Source organism: Rhododendron vialii, chromosome 11a (genome assembly GCF_030253575.1).
Source record: "Rhododendron vialii isolate Sample 1 chromosome 11a, ASM3025357v1".
NCBI classification, from domain to species: domain Eukaryota; kingdom Viridiplantae; phylum Streptophyta; class Magnoliopsida; order Ericales; family Ericaceae; genus Rhododendron; species Rhododendron vialii.
In genome coordinates this window covers 27550168-27568620 of record NC_080567.1, presented here as the reverse complement: position 1 = coordinate 27568620, position 18453 = coordinate 27550168, and the positions used below count along the sequence as shown (strand labels likewise).

At 38.9% G+C, this 18453-nt stretch overlaps 1 protein-coding gene across 7 annotated transcripts in view; it reads left to right on the top strand.

Moving 5' to 3' along the window:
* Positions 1 to 1296: 1296 nt before the first annotated feature.
* The window catches only part of LOC131308723 (uncharacterized), a 56803-nt gene continuing 39646 nt past the window's right edge, over positions 1297 to 18453 (top strand). The window contains exons 1-5 of one of the 7 annotated variants that reach the window (XR_009194542.1): positions 1297 to 2072; positions 2691 to 3136; positions 3215 to 3284; positions 5054 to 5081; positions 7838 to 8140. Coding sequence is in view for 1 of the 7 variants with exons in the window: in XM_058335719.1 (XP_058191702.1) it covers positions 1475 to 2072; positions 2691 to 3094 (1002 nt within the window). In the remaining 6 variants the exon portion in view is untranslated. Of the gene's footprint in view, positions 2073 to 2690; positions 3137 to 3214; positions 3490 to 3583; positions 4131 to 5053; positions 5082 to 7690; positions 8141 to 18453 lie in introns of those variants that run through there. The other 6 variants (XR_009194543.1, XR_009194545.1, XR_009194540.1 and 3 more) reach the window with 6 other exon arrangements.

Here is an 18453-nt window from a genome sequence, read left to right as displayed (position 1 = left end):
TATTCTTTATGGAAAAAGTTAGCATTCATGAAAAGATGCAACAAGTGTATTTGGACAAAATTGATTTTTCTTTCAAAATGGGTATTATTGAACTTAATGATTTTTAGTTTAGATTTTCATCCATATCCTCTAAATTTATCATTTGACTCGATGAGAAAATTTAAAAAAGTGTAGAAATATGGGGAAAAGAATCCATATGAGACAACTCCAAAGGCACCAAAAACAGTGGCATTTTGTGTTTATCAAACTTTTAGTTGTATTTAGTAAAAATTTTGTCATAAATTTTGAGTTAACACTTTGAGTTAAGACGAATAGATAATCTAAATGCGATGCGAATCTAATAAAAACTCAGAAAAAGTGTCCAAAAAGACAATAACAAAACAATATAGAATAATTTTGTTCAATTCTTGATATCTAAAACAGGAAGTACTAAGACTATTGTTTTTTTCGGAATTGGGATTCTTTTCCTTCTTTTTTTTTCGGAATTGGGATTCTTTTCCCTTTTTAAAGTTTTTGGACTTGAGAGATATACTTCAAATCATGGAATTACATCAATTCTTTTACAACAAAAAAAAACATTTATACCAAGTTACCGGCCAACACACTCACATTCCCATTGAGATGATTGTCTTATTCACTGAGCCGCAGTGAATAAGACATTCACAGAGGCTCGTGATTTGGACGGTCACTCTTCTCTGAAATTTTTTTATTTTAAAGCTAAATTGTTCAAAACCAGAACGAACGCACGTGATTTACTTCTGTAAACTCCGGTCTGTGTTCATGGAAATTCCGTTAAAAAGATTTTTCCCATAAATAAATGTTATAGGAGTACTATTCCCTCCGTCCATTTTTAAGTGTCCTGCTTCGTAATTCCAACTTATTAAAAAGACATCATCATTATACCTTTCACATCAACTTTTTCCTCAACTTTCCCTACTTACCCATCATCATTACACTTTCACTCACTTATTTTTTAAAAAGAAATCTACTTTTAGGGATAAAATAGACAATACACCAACTTTTATCCACTAACTTTATAAAATGAACACTTATTAAGGAATAGCCCAAAATAAAATATTGGACTCTAAAAAAGGGACGGAAGGAGTAGCTTTTATTATTTGCATTTGTTTGCAATTAGAGTTTGTAATTTCACTGGGCGAAAAGTACAGAACCTCTGTTGACATCTACGTGGCACTGATCGAAGAGAGGCCACAAGCTTTAATTTTGTTACAACCCGACGCCGTTTCATCAAAACGAATTTTAAAATATCCTCTCTATCCCCTCGCCTTCTGCAACTCCGTCCCGTCGAAGTCCTCTCACAAACCCTAGCGCTCTCTCTCTCTCTCTCTCTCTCTCCCTCTCTCCCTCTCTCTCTTCACCTGAATTTCTCAACCAATTTCCCACACTCACTTACTACCATAGGGTTCAGAAACTAGGGTTTACTGTCGATGTTCGATTCGTTCACAAGACGACGATGAACACCACCCCCACCTCCACCTCCGTGTGCGGCAACTGCGGCGTGGAGGAGCGCCGCCTCCTCCTCCTCCACCACGTCCGCCACCGCGGCCTCTTCCGCCGCCTCTGCACGTCCTGCGTCCTCCGTCTCCACCCCCAGTCATTCTGCCCCACCTGCTTCCTCGTCTACTCCCCTCCCCTCCTCCCCCCACCCTCCTCCACCGACGCCGTCTCCTGCCTCAAGTGCGACTCCTTCTCCCACCCCCACTGCGCCGGCGGCCCCAACAGATCGCCCGCCTCCCCCTACACCTGCCCGCCCTGCGCAAACCCTGGCACCCAGATCTTCGACACCAGCAAGAGGGAGCTGGACAAGCGGGGGGCCAAGGTGCTCCTCGCCGCCGTCAGAGTCGCCGCGGGGTCGATGAGCAAGGCAGCCGCTGGGGCGAGGGCGGAGGCCGAGAAGAGGGCCAAGGAGGCTGCTTTCGCGAGGAAGAGGGCGCGGGAGGCATTGGAGCACGTGGCGTTCCTTGTTGCTAGGGAGAAAGTGAAGCGGAAGGAGTCGGTGGCAGCAGCGTCTGCTGAGGTTTCGGTTGCCAAGGAAAGGAATCATAAAGCTGGTAATGCTAAAATTCATGGCAAATGTCTATAAATATACAAATGTGTGTGGTAATGATGTTTTTGAGAAGGAAAGAAAAAGGAACCAACTTTGTTGGTACTAGACGCTGGGCACAAGCGAAGCATGTGCAAATTGTATCATGCATAAGCAGTGTCGTAAAAGTCAATCACATGGGCCGACTAGTCCTCGCCTAGGCACTAGGCGGTGATCCAACGCCTAGATTAGGCAGCCGAGCCTAGTCCCCATCTGGGTGCTAGGCGCCCCTTCTCTGCTGACTGCTCGACTAGTGCCTAGCGATTTTTAGAACATTGTGCAGAAGAGGAAAAGAGGAAAATCTGCAATTGAGATTTATCTCTAATGAAATCTGAGATTGTGAAAGTAGAAAAGAGGGGAGAAGAAAATTAGGTAGCAGTTTTTTTTCTTCTTTTTTGGTAGTTTCTGACTTTCTGTAGACAGTTAAAGGGGTATATAGGAATAAATGTGAGCCAATCTCAAATTTACATTCACACCTTAAAGAGGTGTTCCCTTCGTAATAGTAATATATAATGGATTCTGTCCAAAAATTGTGTATGAATTTTGTGTTTGTATGTTTCTCATACTGCTATTGTTGCGAATGCAGCTCCCATCATGGAGCTGAACCGTGTTGGTAATCAGCGTGCCGTAGAAGGAGTGGATGGTCCTAATGAGGTTTCGGCACGCTTGAATGCCGTAGGCTTGAGAGAGAAGGAGAGATTGCAAGGATTTGGGGGACTGAGTGCGGTATCGGGAATACAGAATAATGGTGCTGGAATGGCTGTTGAGAATAATGAAAGACCGAGAGTGAGTCCTGCTTCTAATGTGGCAGCCCCATTCACTCAGAATAATGTAAACGAGAGGTCTGATAACTTAGGTCACTTAGAGAACACTAATGCACAGGGGGAGAAAGTGAGCAATGGGTTGTACTCAGTTCTTCCTGTAGGTGATCAAATGAAGCATGTGCAAAGCAACCATGGCAGGGAAGAGAAAATGGGCTCTCAACAATAATCTGTGATGAATTGGGAACTATGGCTAGATGATAAGATCAAGGTGGGACATCTGGCTGTTGTTTTACATTTGATTAGTGGCTAGCAATTTTATTTTAATTGTTGATTGTTTGAATTGCAGGTCTAGAAGGTTTCTAAGATACATTCTCGGGTAGCTCTCTTGGGCTTTTGGACAGAATGAGATAGCTTATGTGAGTTATATCTGCTTGACGTAGTGATATTTTCTGGGTACATACCATCTGTTGCTCTAGTTCAATGACTGGGCTTCTGTAGAGATGCTATGAAGATTTCATGATTTGTATTCTATGTTGGCAAACTCCAATCTGATATTCTTCATTCTGCTGTAGCTTTAATGATTTGGTATGTTTTCTATATATGTTAGTGTTCTACATAAAACTCTTATGGTCAGTTATTTTCTTTTTAAAATGGGTATTGTGCTTCCCTCAAACAAGTATCAGGCAGTTGCTTATGGTCAGTGATCCACATGTAGGTTCGCAACAAATTTTCAAGTTATTAAGAACTTAAAGAGGCAATGAGGACTCTACCTTTCCATCTATTTGCTGCCCATTACTTTATTAAAGAAAATTCGCAGGCTAAGATTAATGTGCTGTTGGAACTTAGGGAAAGTGAGGGAAAAGAAAGGAATGTTAAAAAGATTTCTTTACCATTGTTTGGTTATAAGAGAAAGAGAAGCAGTGTTCTAAATGGCTGCCGCTGAAATGGCGGCCTCAGCGGCAGGTCGGCGCCATGATTTCACCCTCGACGGCTCATTCGGTGGATTTAGAGATTTGGCAGAGCTTGGCGGCTAGGCAACTAAGAGAGATTTGGTGGAGCTAGGCGGTGTCTTGGCGGGGCTTGGCGGAGCTAGGCGGCCATCTTGGCGGGCTTGGCGGAGCTTAATTGCCTTAAAAATATTTAAAATATTTTTTTTTGAAAAAAAACGCCGAATCGCTCGGCAGCGGGTCGCCGCCCGACTAGTGCCGAGCGCCATTTAGAACACTGAAGAGACGAGAAAACAACAAATTCAAGAAAGGAAAGTTGAAAAAATTTCTTCGGTCTTGCTATTGTCAGCCCACTGGGCTGACGATAAACACACTAAAAGACAAGAAAAACACATATTTCTGTGCACTTTTTACATCTTTTAATACACATTCACACACCTACTATCGTCAGCCTATTGGGCTGATTTTAGAATTTTCCAAATTTCTTTACCATTGTTGGTTATAAGAGAAAGAGAAGAGAAAACAACAAATTCAAGAATTGAAAGCTTCCTCTCATTTTCTTTTCTTTTCCCTCTCTTTCCCTAAGTTCCAAACAGAGCATAAGTATTTTACCTAATGAAACTCATTCAATCAAGAAGGCTTTTGGTCTTATAGAAAGCGTCCATGGTTTGCTGCTCCAATCATTGATTCCCTGGTTTGTCAGGTTCAACGTAATAGGTTAATTTGGTTCTATAGATTGAGGGATGTACATGCTCAAGCTTTGGAGTCTGCTGTAATGCTTAGCTATTTAATTCAGGTTGCAAAATTGATCAAGTCATGTCTAATTGTTTCTTTTTGGCTGAGCATATCTAATATTAGGTGCTTTTTTTTATTTGCCTCTTTATTTCCAATAGTGCTTTGTAAACGGATTACTAGTCTGAATATAGCCAAGAACATCTCCTACTTGCCCTCTATATCTCTATTTTATGGTACAGTGGTGCTCGAACAAATAGTTTGAAGTCCCGACTAATCTCTGGGGTACACATAGCCCCCCTCATGCCACATATAATTAGGTAACCGAGTGAAGGTAGTAGCCTCAAGGGTGAGTGAGAAATGGAAATTAACCATTGGTCCATTTCTTCAGATTCAAACCAGAGAACTCTCTAAAATAGCTTGATATGTCCCAAATTCTGGCCACTTGACTGAACCCAAGTGATTTTCTAATTCCTTTTCTTGTTCGTCTTCTAATTTTTGTCTAGGAATTCGAGCAAGGTGCTTTGTGAAAAGGTAAATGACCCGTGCCTTGAAAACTATTTGTATTAATCCGGAGACCATCTGCATCATAATATAAATTGCTGAAGTTTATTGGAAGTGAATTGGTTGCAAGTCTTGATGGAGTTACATGTCAATCATTTACTATTTGTGGATTTCGTTGGTGAGCTCAACTTCAGTATTGAGCCTTTTTCATTTGCTTTAGTTTTTGTACGAAGGTTTGGGCCCTTCCAAGTTACAAGTCATGAAAATTGAACTCAAGGAAATTTCGCCTGCTGCTGTTTGTTAATTTTGTTTTACGTAAAGTTCTTTGCGTTTAAAAATTGGTGAAACTGTGATCTTCAACCCAGATTTCCTGGGAAAACATGTGAAGGAAATAAGAAGGTGCTGTAGCTTGACTAGACAGAATATGGTGGCCTGGGTGGGAGACGGGGAGAATTAGATAATTCAGTGAGGGTTTGTCATGGAGAATGATCGTTAGTGACTTGGCGTCAATACAAACAACTTTTGACATTTCTGTCTAGGGCAACCAATCTCTTTTTCTCTCTCTTGTGTATAGCAACCAATCTCAGATATGGGCTATATGGCATTTACTTTGAGTCCCACACTCCCTCTCCCACTAGAAACCCTTTTGAGATATGGCACAAGCTTAAGGCAAATGCAGAGGTCAACTAAGCCAGCCCATGAGACGGTATTGTTTGCTTGATAGATCCCAGTGTCCAGGAAGTATTGGTGTTTGCTTGGTAAAAACTTGAGGCTCCTGAGGTCGTGGTAGTTGCACCCAATTATCTCAAGGAGCTTCTCCTATAGTCAGTGGCCACTCAAGAAAGAATATCAGTTTTCCTGTGCATCACCATTAGATTTGTGCTATTTGGAACTCTCACTCCCTAAGCTTTCTTCTAGGTGCAGTATCTTGTTTTTTGAGGTCGTATGCGACTATTGAGGTGTTGGCTTTCTTGCTAGGGTGGATGGGAAACGTTAAGTAGATGATCTTCGGATGCTTAGCGTTGCATTGGTTCGATTTTTCATACATAATGCCAATGACAAACTTGCTTGACCCTTCGATTAAGCCCCTGTAATGACCAGGGACTGGCTTGTAGCTTAACTGGGGACAGTATTTACTCTAATAAATAAGATAAATATATTAGACAACCATCTACCAACATGAGAAAACAACTACACAAAATTCTCTAAAGGCTACAAACAAAGGGAAGCTATATCTCCACAAAAGAATACAGAATAGGAGTCACTGAACCCGTCACCATATTGTAAGGAGTGACCGAAAACCGTCTCTTAATCCACACCATGAACTCTTCCACACCAGGGGAAGACCTATAACACTCAATCCAAATCATCCACACAAGGCATGGCGGTGCGCTCAATACAGATCATTGACACCTCCACTTCCCGTGGGTATTGTGGGTCAACTGGTCAAGTATGACTATTGTACATTTCCAAGTTTTTCTTTAGCAATGCTCGGTTTGAATTGCTGGTGTTACTCTCAATCCAAATCATCCACATAAGGGATGGCGGTGCACTCAATCCAGACCATTGACACCTCCACTTCCCGGGGGTATTTTGGGTCAAGTGGTCAAGTATGACTATTGTACATTTCCAAGTTTTTCTTTAGCAATGCTCGGTTTGGTAACTGATGAAGTACGGGAAGAAAACAGGAACTTGAGATGTTCAATTGATTTGGGTTTGAATTGCTGGTGTAAATTTTTGTTGTTCTACCTATTTTAGTATCCCAGATTAATGTGCTTTCATGTTATTCCTTAAGAAGTTTATAATTTCCTAAACTGTTCACATGTCTTAAGAGAAGCAGGATTAGGCTACCAAATAGGCAGTTTTTGAAGCTCCTTATATATACACATAGGTATATATGTATACTATTTCCTATATATGTACATCTTATTTGATGTTTATGTTGTTTATCTGATGGCATCATATAGCTTTGCTGTCCAAATTTACATGATTGAATGCCAGAGGTAGCTCAAAATATGCATTTGGTTGGGTGGGTTGAGACGGAGCTGTTCTGAGCCTCTCAAATAGCCTCCTTAGAGCAACTTTATCAGCTTAGTCAAACAACAAAACTGAGCTAGTTTACCTATGGAAAGGGACAAAATCATCTTGCAGCAGCTGAGGTAAAAGGAGGTGTAAAATACCTCCATGAACAGTTGTTAGTCATCTTTACCGATTCACTATTCATCCGGTAACCATTTTTTTATTCCTTTTCCTCCCTCTCTCCAACAGTACAGTCACACACTGTGAACATAGTACATAGTCATCCATGTACAATAATAATATTTTATTAAAAAATAGGTTAGATAGTGTTGGTGTAGTGTTGAAAGAAAAATGAGTAGGTAAAATAAAAAATATGTACTGTTCACTAGTTTTTTTACCTAATAACTGGTGTACTTGCTCTTAGGTTCACCAAGTGACTTTCTGCATCAAGGGACTTGGCGATCATTTTTTGTACCTTTCTTCCATACTATGCTCTTCTTATTACTTACAAAAAAGAAAATGGGGTAAAAGGAGGAATGTTAGTCAGGGGATTACAACATTGTTCGTTTATTCATTTTGGAATTTTTTATATTCTGCTGATTATAGTTTCTTTACTTCAGGCAATCTTGTGCCACAATTCCTGGATTTAGTGGTCGTCTCTCATTGGTTTATCTCTACTAGTACAAACTAATGCCATGCATGTTTGGTTCTAACCAAATATATCCCTCTCTTATGTATGAAATTTGTAAGGCCTGGCCCTTTTCCAGATTGTCTTCGATAATGTAATGTAAGCACTTGGATACACATTTGTGAACAACTTCAAGAAAACTGGCTTATTTTTGACTGGCCAAGCTTTGATGGTTTTCAGTGCTGAACCGATTCGGGTTTGATCTCTCCTTCAGACTCAAGTCATATACATATAGGAGACGTACAGAACAACATATAGCGAATTTGCACTGTTATGTTTCGCTATGACGCATCAAGCGCGTGCATTTTTATGTATTAGCAAAATATGTTGTACCATTCAAGTTGTGGAGAAAGATATTGCCTGGCTTGAATTGTTTTTTCCCTACCTGGCTGGGTTTTCTGTTTATGCTAAAAGGTTGAATCTGGACACATATTTCATGTTTGATCCCTGAATTTTTTGAAGAGTGACTTCAAACTATTTGGTGTTTTGGGAGATGAGAATTGCAAATTACGTTTATGTATTCCTATTTTTCTAATATAGATGGTAACTATTTGGTGTTTTGGGAGATGAGAATTGCAAATTACGTTTATGTATTCCTATTTTTCTAATATAGATGGATATAAAATCATATTGATATCATTTGAATTTCGGTCCACGTTACCTTCCTTTTGACTTTACGTTAATTTTAACTGAAGTGAAATTTGCATGTCCAACGAATTTCTGAAGACAAGTGGTTACCTTTCTTTTGACTTTACGTTTAACTCAAGTGAATTTGCCTGTCCAACGAATATCTGAAGACAGGTGGTTGTATCTTGTACCTGAATTGGTGGCTCACTTTTTCTAAGTACTCTTTCCGTCCTTTTTTAAGTGTTCTGTTTCGTAATTCTAACTTATTAAAAAGACATCATCATTACACCTTTCACATCAACTTTTTCCTCCATTTTTTCTACTTATCCATCATCATTATATTTTTACTCATTAACTTTTCAAAATAAAATATACTTTTAGGGACAAATAGACAATATACCAACTTTTACCTCCCTAACTTTACAAAATGGACACTTCTTAAGGGACAGCCCAAAATGGAATACTGGACACAAAAAAAGAGGGACGGAGGGAGTAGTACTTTTTCCGTTCATTTTTAAGTATCATGCTTCGTAACTCCAACTTAATATTAAAAAGACATCATCATTATACTTTTTATATCAATTTTTTTCTCTACTTTTCTTATTTACTTATCATTATTACATTTTTACTCACTAACTTTTCAAAATGGAATCTATTTTTAGAGACAAAACAGACGATGTACCAATTTTTTTCCATTAATTTTACAAAATGGATACGTATTTATTAAAGGACAGTCCAAAATGAAATACTGGACTCTAAATAAGAAAAAAGAACAGTCCAAAATAAAATACTGGACTCTAAATAAGAAACAGATGAAATAATATGGAAGAGGACCAAAACGAACTTCGGGATTTGACACAATATAAAAGATCTTTTAGATGCATATAATCCTATGGGGGCATTTGGGCGTGGCCGTAGGTGTCTTTATGACACTATCAGTACTTATTTTTGTCAAGCATGGTAGGAAAAATGTTGCTACCCACACATATAAATAGGTATATATTTTACACAGATTTTTTGTGGGGTCACGTTGGGTTCTACACAAACGATCTGAGCCGTTAATTAAATGTAAAAATATTTTTTCAAGAGCCCTCTCAAAAACTCAGCTTAATTCGATACTTATAAATAATCGATCGAATCATCTACTAACTTTTTATTTTGATTTCCAAATAATGAACAGTTAAATGATTAGATCGAGCATCTATAGATATTGGATTGAGCTTATTTTTTGTAAGGGCTCTTGAAAAAATATTTTACATTTAATGAACAGCTCGAATTGTTTGTGTCAGACCAGAGGTGGGCCCTATAAAAATTTGTGTAGAATATGTACCTTATTTATATGTGTGTTTAAACTTTTCGTACTATTAATAGCTCATTTTAGAAACTTCGGGAGAGATTCCTTGCTTATTTTACATACTACAATGTAAAAATTCACCTATTCCGTTACCCAGCCCTCTGTTTGGAAAAATAAATGGAAAGAAAATTTTACGGTGCACAGAACTAGAATTTACTATTTTCTTTTTCATATATTCCAAAAATTTTACGGTGCATAGAACTTGAATTTACTAGTTTTTAGGCTCCGTTTATTTGGGCATAAAATATTTTTACATATTTTCTAGTGTTTAGTTGTACAAAAATGAGAAAAATAATTTACATGTAAAATATTTTTCATTAATTGGATGAAAATGACTTACCCTTCAATTTTCCGAAAGTTATTTTCTGAAATGAACCCACTACTTTCTACTGCAATTCTCACTACTCAATTTTCTCGATCGGTAGTCATGACCCACGTTCAATTCCCTCTTTCTCATCTTTCTCTCTCTCTTTCTCCACTATATTTTTCGATTTTTGAAAATATTTTTTATATACCAATCAAACACCGAAAATTAAAAGTTTGAAGTTTGTTTTCTGTTTTTATCGAAACAAACAGAACCCTAAATTCTAATGACGTTAACTTGGCTAACGACAAAAAGACCCCTTCTGTCATCTCTCTCTCTCCCTCCTCCATCGCCACCACATCCCAATCACAACCCCTAGCCTCCACCACGGTCAATCATGCCCTTAACCCATCTTAAGTGAAAACCTAAAAAATTTCTCCCTCCAACACTTCTTCTGCCTTTGTGGCATTCCAGTCGTCCCCCTTATTCAATTCATCTCTATCTCCCCGTGTGTGCGGGCGCGCGCGCAATGGGGTTTCGGCTTGTTCATAACTTTAGGCTTGGAATTCACAATTGGTTTGACAAATAGCGGTGCGGTGGAACTGATACTCTATTTCCGTCATTTTGAACCGCAGTCTCGGAATCCTTTGCTTTAGCTTTGGAATAAAACTGAGGTATTGCAACATGTATTACCAAGGAGGAAAAATGAGTTAGGGCTCGTTTGGCTAAATAAGCCAATAAGTCAAGTGGTTTATTTTTTTGTTCTTATTCAATTTTTTTCGTATTTGTTAGTTTTTTGTCAATTTTTTGAAAATTATTGCATCGTCATGACGAGAGAAATCTAAAAAGTAAAAAATTATGATCGAAATCAATTTTTTTTTAATAAAGGGCAAAAAAATAAGCCACTTGGCTTATTTTGTCGAGCAGGACCCCTTACTGGTGTGTTGTCTCAATCCGACTTATTTGATTTTGAAAAAAATTTCGATTGCACTTTTGATGAAATAATATTGCGCTTTGAGTGAATTATTTTGACACTCTTCTCGAGAATAACATTGCACCCAAATGAGGACGATTGCGTTGCATTGCAGTGTGATAGTCTAAATTCAACCGTTTGTTTGGGGAAAAATAACCGGTGCTACTTTTTATGAACCAATGTTGTACCTTGAAAGTGAATTATTAACATGGCACCCTTTGAGAATTAACATTGCACCCGAATGAGGATGAATGAGTGACAAATGTGTTGTCTTAATCTTAGGGTGGGTTTGGATAGAGTAGATTAGTAAGATTTTTTTCTGTTTTTATTCAAATATTTTTTTGCATTTCTTAGTTTTACGTCAAATTTTTGTGACTTATTGATTCGTCTCGACGAGAGAAGTCAAAAAAGTGGAAGTTTTTTGGGGGAATTACCGGACAGTGGTACATGGGGCAAACAATGCCCAAGTGATGGAGTAGTTTTTAGGAAATTCATGTAAATATGGGAAGGAGAAAAGTATTTCCCAATACATGGAAAGGTCACATGAAAAGACTATGAAGCTGAAAGCCCCTCATCAAAAAAACCCTAAACCTCAAATCCACCCATCCATCGTTTTCATTCATTTGCCCCCAATTCCCACATGGCTCTGAATAGGACGACCGACTGGAAGTGAATAACAAGAGGTAGGATTTCTTGGGTTTCTTCTGCTTCTTTCCTCCTCTCGACCTCTTCTCCTTCACCTCTTCTTCCTCTCTGACTTCATCTCTCTCTATGGTTCAATACTCTTTCCATTCCACGGAAGAAGAAGCAAGATCTTGTCCTCCAAACGAAAAACTTACGCATCTGGTAAGGAATGTTTTGGATTGGGTGTTTCAATTTTTTTGCAGTTTTCTCTATTTTCTCTTCTCTCATTTCGTCTATGTGTCTTTGTTTGTATGCAAATTGATTTTTTTCATTGTATGAGTGAGGAATAGAAGGGGCAATATTGAGACTTGCCCATTAGTTCCCCCTAGGAGAAAAAGGTACAATATTGATACCAACATTTGATCCACCATTCTGTACCCCCATTGCAATGGAAGTTTGTTTTTTCAGAAAATATAATAGTTGCTCTTTAAGTCACCTAATGTTTCTCCTTGTAAGAGCTGTTGTTGCTCTCTATGTAAGAAAGTACGCCCTAGACTGTTAAGGGCAGTGACCCATGTTTTTAACTCACTGAATGGCTGTGCCTTTACCCTTGTGTGTTGGTCAGTATGAAATGTGGTTCCTTTTTAAGTTATGCAACACTAGTGAATGCCGGTGCCTTCAGGCACGGGTCAACGTAACGTAATATTGCTTCAATTGACAAAGCCAACTAATAATATCAATTACTAAATTATGATCAATGAATCAAATATAAATAATAAATTCAACAAATCAAATTCTCCATTAAATTTAACATGCAAAATGAAAATGAACCACAAAACATGGGTTAGATCTTTTAAAGATTTAGCCGCAAAAAGTATTCCCAAAAAGAGAGAGACTAAATGCACATAAGTGAAAATGTCATGAACATGTATTTTTTGCTCCCTTACACTGAGGTTGCTTTCTTTTTCCATCGTACACTATTTATGTTCTAGCAAATTTTTTGGTACCCAAAAACAATCAAGCCCTAAGATCTGATCTTATGCCTAGATAACTACATAATACACAAAGGTGTCCAAATAAGAGATAGTTAGGCACAATAGTTGGCCCATATTTCAGGTTCCAAACTTGAGGTGCATGTAAACGTACCATGTCGCATTTTAACACGTCATAACCTAGTTTATCAGGGTCGCAATCATCCCGCAATACATTGCTGTACTTGTCACTTTCAGTTGCAAGTAGATTGGACTGGGGAATTTTTTTTTGAAATACATCAGAAATAAAGTCAAAAAACAAAAAAAAATTAACCATAATAAGAAGGATATGTTACCGCAAAGGCTGAAGAAAAAATGTGACGTGATGGATGAGCCTTGGTCGCATGGGCTCTTTCCTTCAGCATTTGTCAATCCGTAAAAGTGTACATAACCTACGTGTAGTCCAGCGTATGACAGTTATTCAACGTTATGACACAAATATCACAAATTGAAGTATGGAACATACCATATTACACACAAGGCCCCTCGGTTTAAACGATTGAGCAACTTCCTTGCGAGTAAGAGACCACTTTGCCCCTTCAATACGGATCAACACCTCGCTGTTGTGCCAAAATATTTTGTTAGTATACCAAAATCGGGAAAGAGATAGCATGGTTTCAGAAATGTAACCGATGGTCTGTCCCTTACAAGTAATATGGTATGTCGCGAAAAAGATAAAGGTACCTTAAATCATTTGTCGGTCCCCTAATAAGATAGTTAATGACTGATTCTTCTTCTTCCTTTAATTTTGTTGTCTTGACGAAGGGTTGTGCAACAAAAGGAGATTTAATAGATGGGCTCGGCTTCACATTTCTTCGACGTTTTCTCTTTGTGGGATCAATTGAGATCGCCACCGCTTCCTGCTTTCGCTTACAGGACGCCAACCCATCCATGATTTTGGATGTCCCCCCCACCTCCCCTTCCTCCTCAATCTCATCCCCCTTCTCCTTAATATGATCCCCCTTATGAATCTGATCCCCTTGCTCCTTAATATGATCCCCCTCGTCCCCCTTATGAATCTGATCCCCCTGGTCCTCCTCCCACTCCCCCTGGTCCTCATATTCATGTAGTTCAAAATTTCCACTAAATTGTGGCGAATGGCCTTCATCTTCTATAGGTTCTGCCTGTGGACCATCTTGAGGGCTTCGAAAAACAGGGCTTCCAACAACAGGCTCGCCCATAGCAGCATCCATTTCATGCAACCTTTTTAAGTTATTCATAAATTGACGCGTGAAATCTTTGTACATATCAATGCAGATCTGAAATGGTATAAGATAAACCAAAATATGAGCATATGTGAAAACTAATCGAGGCAATCTAAAAGAACCATGAATATATGAAATATTGAAACTAAGCCAATACCATCACCTGATTTTTCAAATTACGGGGAGGGAACTGAGAAAAAAAATAATCCTCAAATAGCTTGTCCTCCGCCTCTTTGAAAATGCGAATATCGATAAATTCCTTTGTTCATAAGCCAATAGGAGGCTCAGGTTCCTTCCCAATTTCAACATCCAACGGATGTAAGTCAAAATATATGACCTGCAAAACAAATCAGTCATAATTTTTAACTTCCTACATAAACCATAATATTGTTATTGAAAGTGTTAAATAGAATGCTACAAAAGATTAAGTAAACATACCATCAAAAGGAACAGACTACCACCAACTCCTTCCGCCTTCCGTCCACGACCTTTGGTTACCCGAACGTTATAATTTCGAATCTCGTTCACCAACCAATCCAACATAAAGGCCGGCCACTTATACGTCTTTAAGGTTTCAAGGTCGTCGGCAATCACCCCAGGGAACAATCTATTCCCCGCAACTTCCTTTGTGGTGGGGCACAACAAGCATCCTAATGTAAATAGCATGTAAGCCCTATGAAACTTCCCATCAGTATCGCCTTCCTTAATCACATTTTCCAATTTCAATCCCCTTAAAACCCCCTTTAGAATTCAGAATTGGCTTGGGAATGGGCTTAGGAATAGAGTTGGGATTCAGAATTGACTTGGGAAAGGGATTGGGATTCACAATTGACTTAGGAATGGGAATGGGGTTTGAAGAGGACTTTAAGGGAGGTTTTAAGGGGATTGAAATTGGAAAATGTGATTAAGGAAGGCGATACTGATGGGAAGTTTCATAGGGCTTACATGCTATTTACATTAGGATGCTTGTTGTGCCCCACCACAAAGGAAGTTGCGGGGAATAGATTGTTCCCTGGGGTGATTGCCGACGACCTTGAAACCTTAAAGACGTATAAGTGGCCGGCCTTTGTGTTGGATTGGTTGGTGAACGAGATTCGAAATTATAACGTTCGGGTAACCAAAGGTCGTGGACGGAAGGCGGAAGGAGTTGGTGGTAGTCTGTTCCTTTTGATGGTATGTTTACTTAATCTTTTGTAGCATTCTATTTAACACTTTCAATAACAATATTATGGTTTATGTAGGAAGTTAAAAATTATGACTGATTTGTTTTGCAGGTCATATATTTTGACTTACATCCGTTGGATGTTGAAATTGGGAAGGAACCTGAGCCTCCTATTGGCTTATGAACAAAGGAATTTATCGATATTCGCATTTCCAAAGAGGCGGAGGACAAGCTATTTGAGGATTATTTTTTTTCTCAGTTCCCTCCCCATAATTTGAAAAATCAGGTGATGGTATTGGCTTAGTTTCAATATTTCATATATTCATGGTTCTTTTAGATTGCCTCGATTAGTTTTCACATATGCTCATATTTTGGTTTATCTTATACCATTTCAGATCTGCATTGATATGTACAAAGATTTCACGCGTCAATTTATGAATAACTTAAAAAGGTTGCATGAAATGGATGCTGCTATGGGCGAGCCTGTCGTTGGAAGCCCTGTTTTTCGAAGCCCTCAAGATGGTCCACGGGCAGAACCTATAGAAGATGAAGGCCATTCGCCACAATTTAGTGGAAATTTTGAACTACATGAATATGAGGACCAGGGGGAGTGGGAGAAGGAGGACGAGGGGGATCAGATTCATAAGGGGGACGAGGGGGATCATATTAAGGAGCAGGGGGATCAGATTCATAAGGGGGAGGAGGAGGATCATATTAAGGAGAAGGGGGATGAGATTGAGGAGGAAGGGGAGGTGGGGGGGACATCCAAAATCATGGATGCGTCGGCGTCCTGTAAGCGAAAGCAGGAAGCGGTGGCGATCTCAACTGATCCCACAAAGAGAAAACGTCGAAGAAATGTGAAGCCGAGCCCATCTATTAAATCTCCTTTTATTGCACAACCCTTCGTCAAGACAACAAAATTAAAGGAAGAAGAAGAATCAGTCATTAACTATCTTATTAGGGGACTGACAAATGATTTAAGGTACCTTTATCTTTTTCGCGACATACCATATTACTTGTAAGGGACAGACCATCGGTTACATTTCTGAAACCATGCTATCTCTTTTCCGATTTTGGTATACTAACAAAATATTTTGGTACAACAGCGAGGTGTTGATCCGTATTGAAGGGGCAAAATGGCCTCTTACTTGTAAGGAAGTTGCTCAATCGTTTAAACCGAGGGGCCTTGTGTGTAATATGGTATGTTCCATACTTCAATTTGTGATATTTGTGTCATAACGTTGAATAACTATCATACGCTGGACTACACGTAGGTTATGTACACTTTTACGGATTGGCGAATGCTGAAGGAAAGAGCCCATGCGACCAAGGCTCATCCATCACGTCACATTTTTTCTTCAGCCTTTGCGGTAACATATCCTTCTTATTATGGTTAAATTTTTTTGTTTTTTGACTTTATTTCTGATGTATTTCAAAAAAAAATTTCCCAGTCCAATCTACTTGCAACTGAAAGTGACAAGTACAACAATGTATTGCGGGATTATTGCGACCCTGATAAACTAGGTTATGACGTGTTAAAATGCGACATGGTACGTTTACATGCACCTCAAGTTTGGAACCTGAAATATGGGCCAACTATTGTGCCTAACTATCTCCTATTTGGACACCTTTGTGTATTATGTAGTTATCTAGGCATAAGATCAGATCTTAGGGCTTGATTGTTTTTGGGTACCGAAAAATTTGCTAGAACATAAATAGTGTACAACAGAAAAAGAAAGTAACCTCAGTGTAAGGGAGCAAAAAATACATGTTCATGACATTTTCACTTATGTGCATTTAGTCTCTCTCTTTTTGGGAATACTTTTTGCGGCTAAATCTTTAAAAGATCTAACCCATGTTTTGTGGTTCATTTTCATTTTGCATGTTAAATTTAATGGAGAATTTGATTTGTTGAATTTATTATTTATATTTGATTCATTGATCATAATTTAGTAATTGATATTATTAGTTGGCTTTGTCAATTGAAACAATATTACGTCACGTTGACCCGTGCCTTCAAGCACGGGCATTCGCTACTGTTACATAACTTAAAAAGGAACCACATTTCATACTGACCAACACACAAGGGTAAAGGCACAGCCATTCAGTGAGTTAAAAACATGGGTCACTGCCCTTAACAGTCTAGGGCATACTTTCTTACATAAAGAGTAACAACAGCTCTTACAAGGAGAAATATTAGGTGACTTAAAAAGCAACTATTATATTTTCTGGAAAAACAAATGTCCATTGCAACGGGGGTATAGAATGGTGGATCAAATGTTGGTATCAATATAGTACCTTTTTCTCCTAGGGGGAACTAATGGGCAAGTCTCAATATTGCCCCTTCTATTCCTCACTCATACAATACAATGAAAAAAATCAATTTGCGTACAAACAAAGACACATAGACGAAATGAGAGAAGAGAAAATAGAGAAAATTGCAAAAAAAATTGAAACACCCAACCCAAAACATTCCTTACCAGATGTGTACGTTTTTCGTTTGGAGGACAAGATCTTGCTTCTTCTTCCGTGGAATGGAAAGAGTACTGAACCATAGAGAGATGAAGTCAGAGAGGAAGAAGAGGTGAAGGAGAAGAGGTCGAGAGGAGGAAAGAAGCAGAAGAAACCCAAGAAACCCTACCTCTTGTTATTCACTTCCAGTCGGTCGTCCTGTTCAAAGCCCGTGTGGGAATTGGGGGCAAATGAATGAAAACGATGGATGGGTGGATTTGAGGTTTAGGGTTTTTTTGATGAGGGGCTTCATAGTCTTTTCATGTGATCTTTCCATGTATTGAGAAATACTTTTCTCCTTCCCATATTTACATAAATTTTCTAAAAACTACTCCATCACTTAGGCATTGTTTGCCCCATGTACCATTGTCCGGTAATTCCCCCCAAAAATAACTATTGCTCGCGGGTTGCAGTGTACATCGTTTTCTTCTTCTTCTTCTCCGTCCCGTTACACAGCCGTTTTTCAAACAAACGCTTTGTTCCTTCTTCTCCGTTCTCACCCAATTCTTCCAACGCTGACCTTACCTCTTCCTCCGTTTCACCGTTGCACTCGATATTGACGAGATGAACATGCGGTCAAAACCCTTCTTTTTTACTCGGTGTTTTTTGGAGGAGTTTGGCCAGTGCCTATAACGCAAGAGAGAATTGGCCTGTGGCTATAACGTGTATGTTTCACCTTGCACAAGATTCTTCTTGCTACTGTGACTCAAATTAATAGCTCATTGGTTGATCAGCACAAAACCCATCTTTCTTTCCTTTACCACAGACAAACAGCATCACAGCAAGTCTCAACAATGCAATCATCGAAAATGTGGGTCAGCGATTGCAAAGAAACCCAGTTGAGAAACTTGGGGTTTGATTTCAGCAGGGAAATTAAGGAGAAGAGAGACCTTGATTTGGGGGA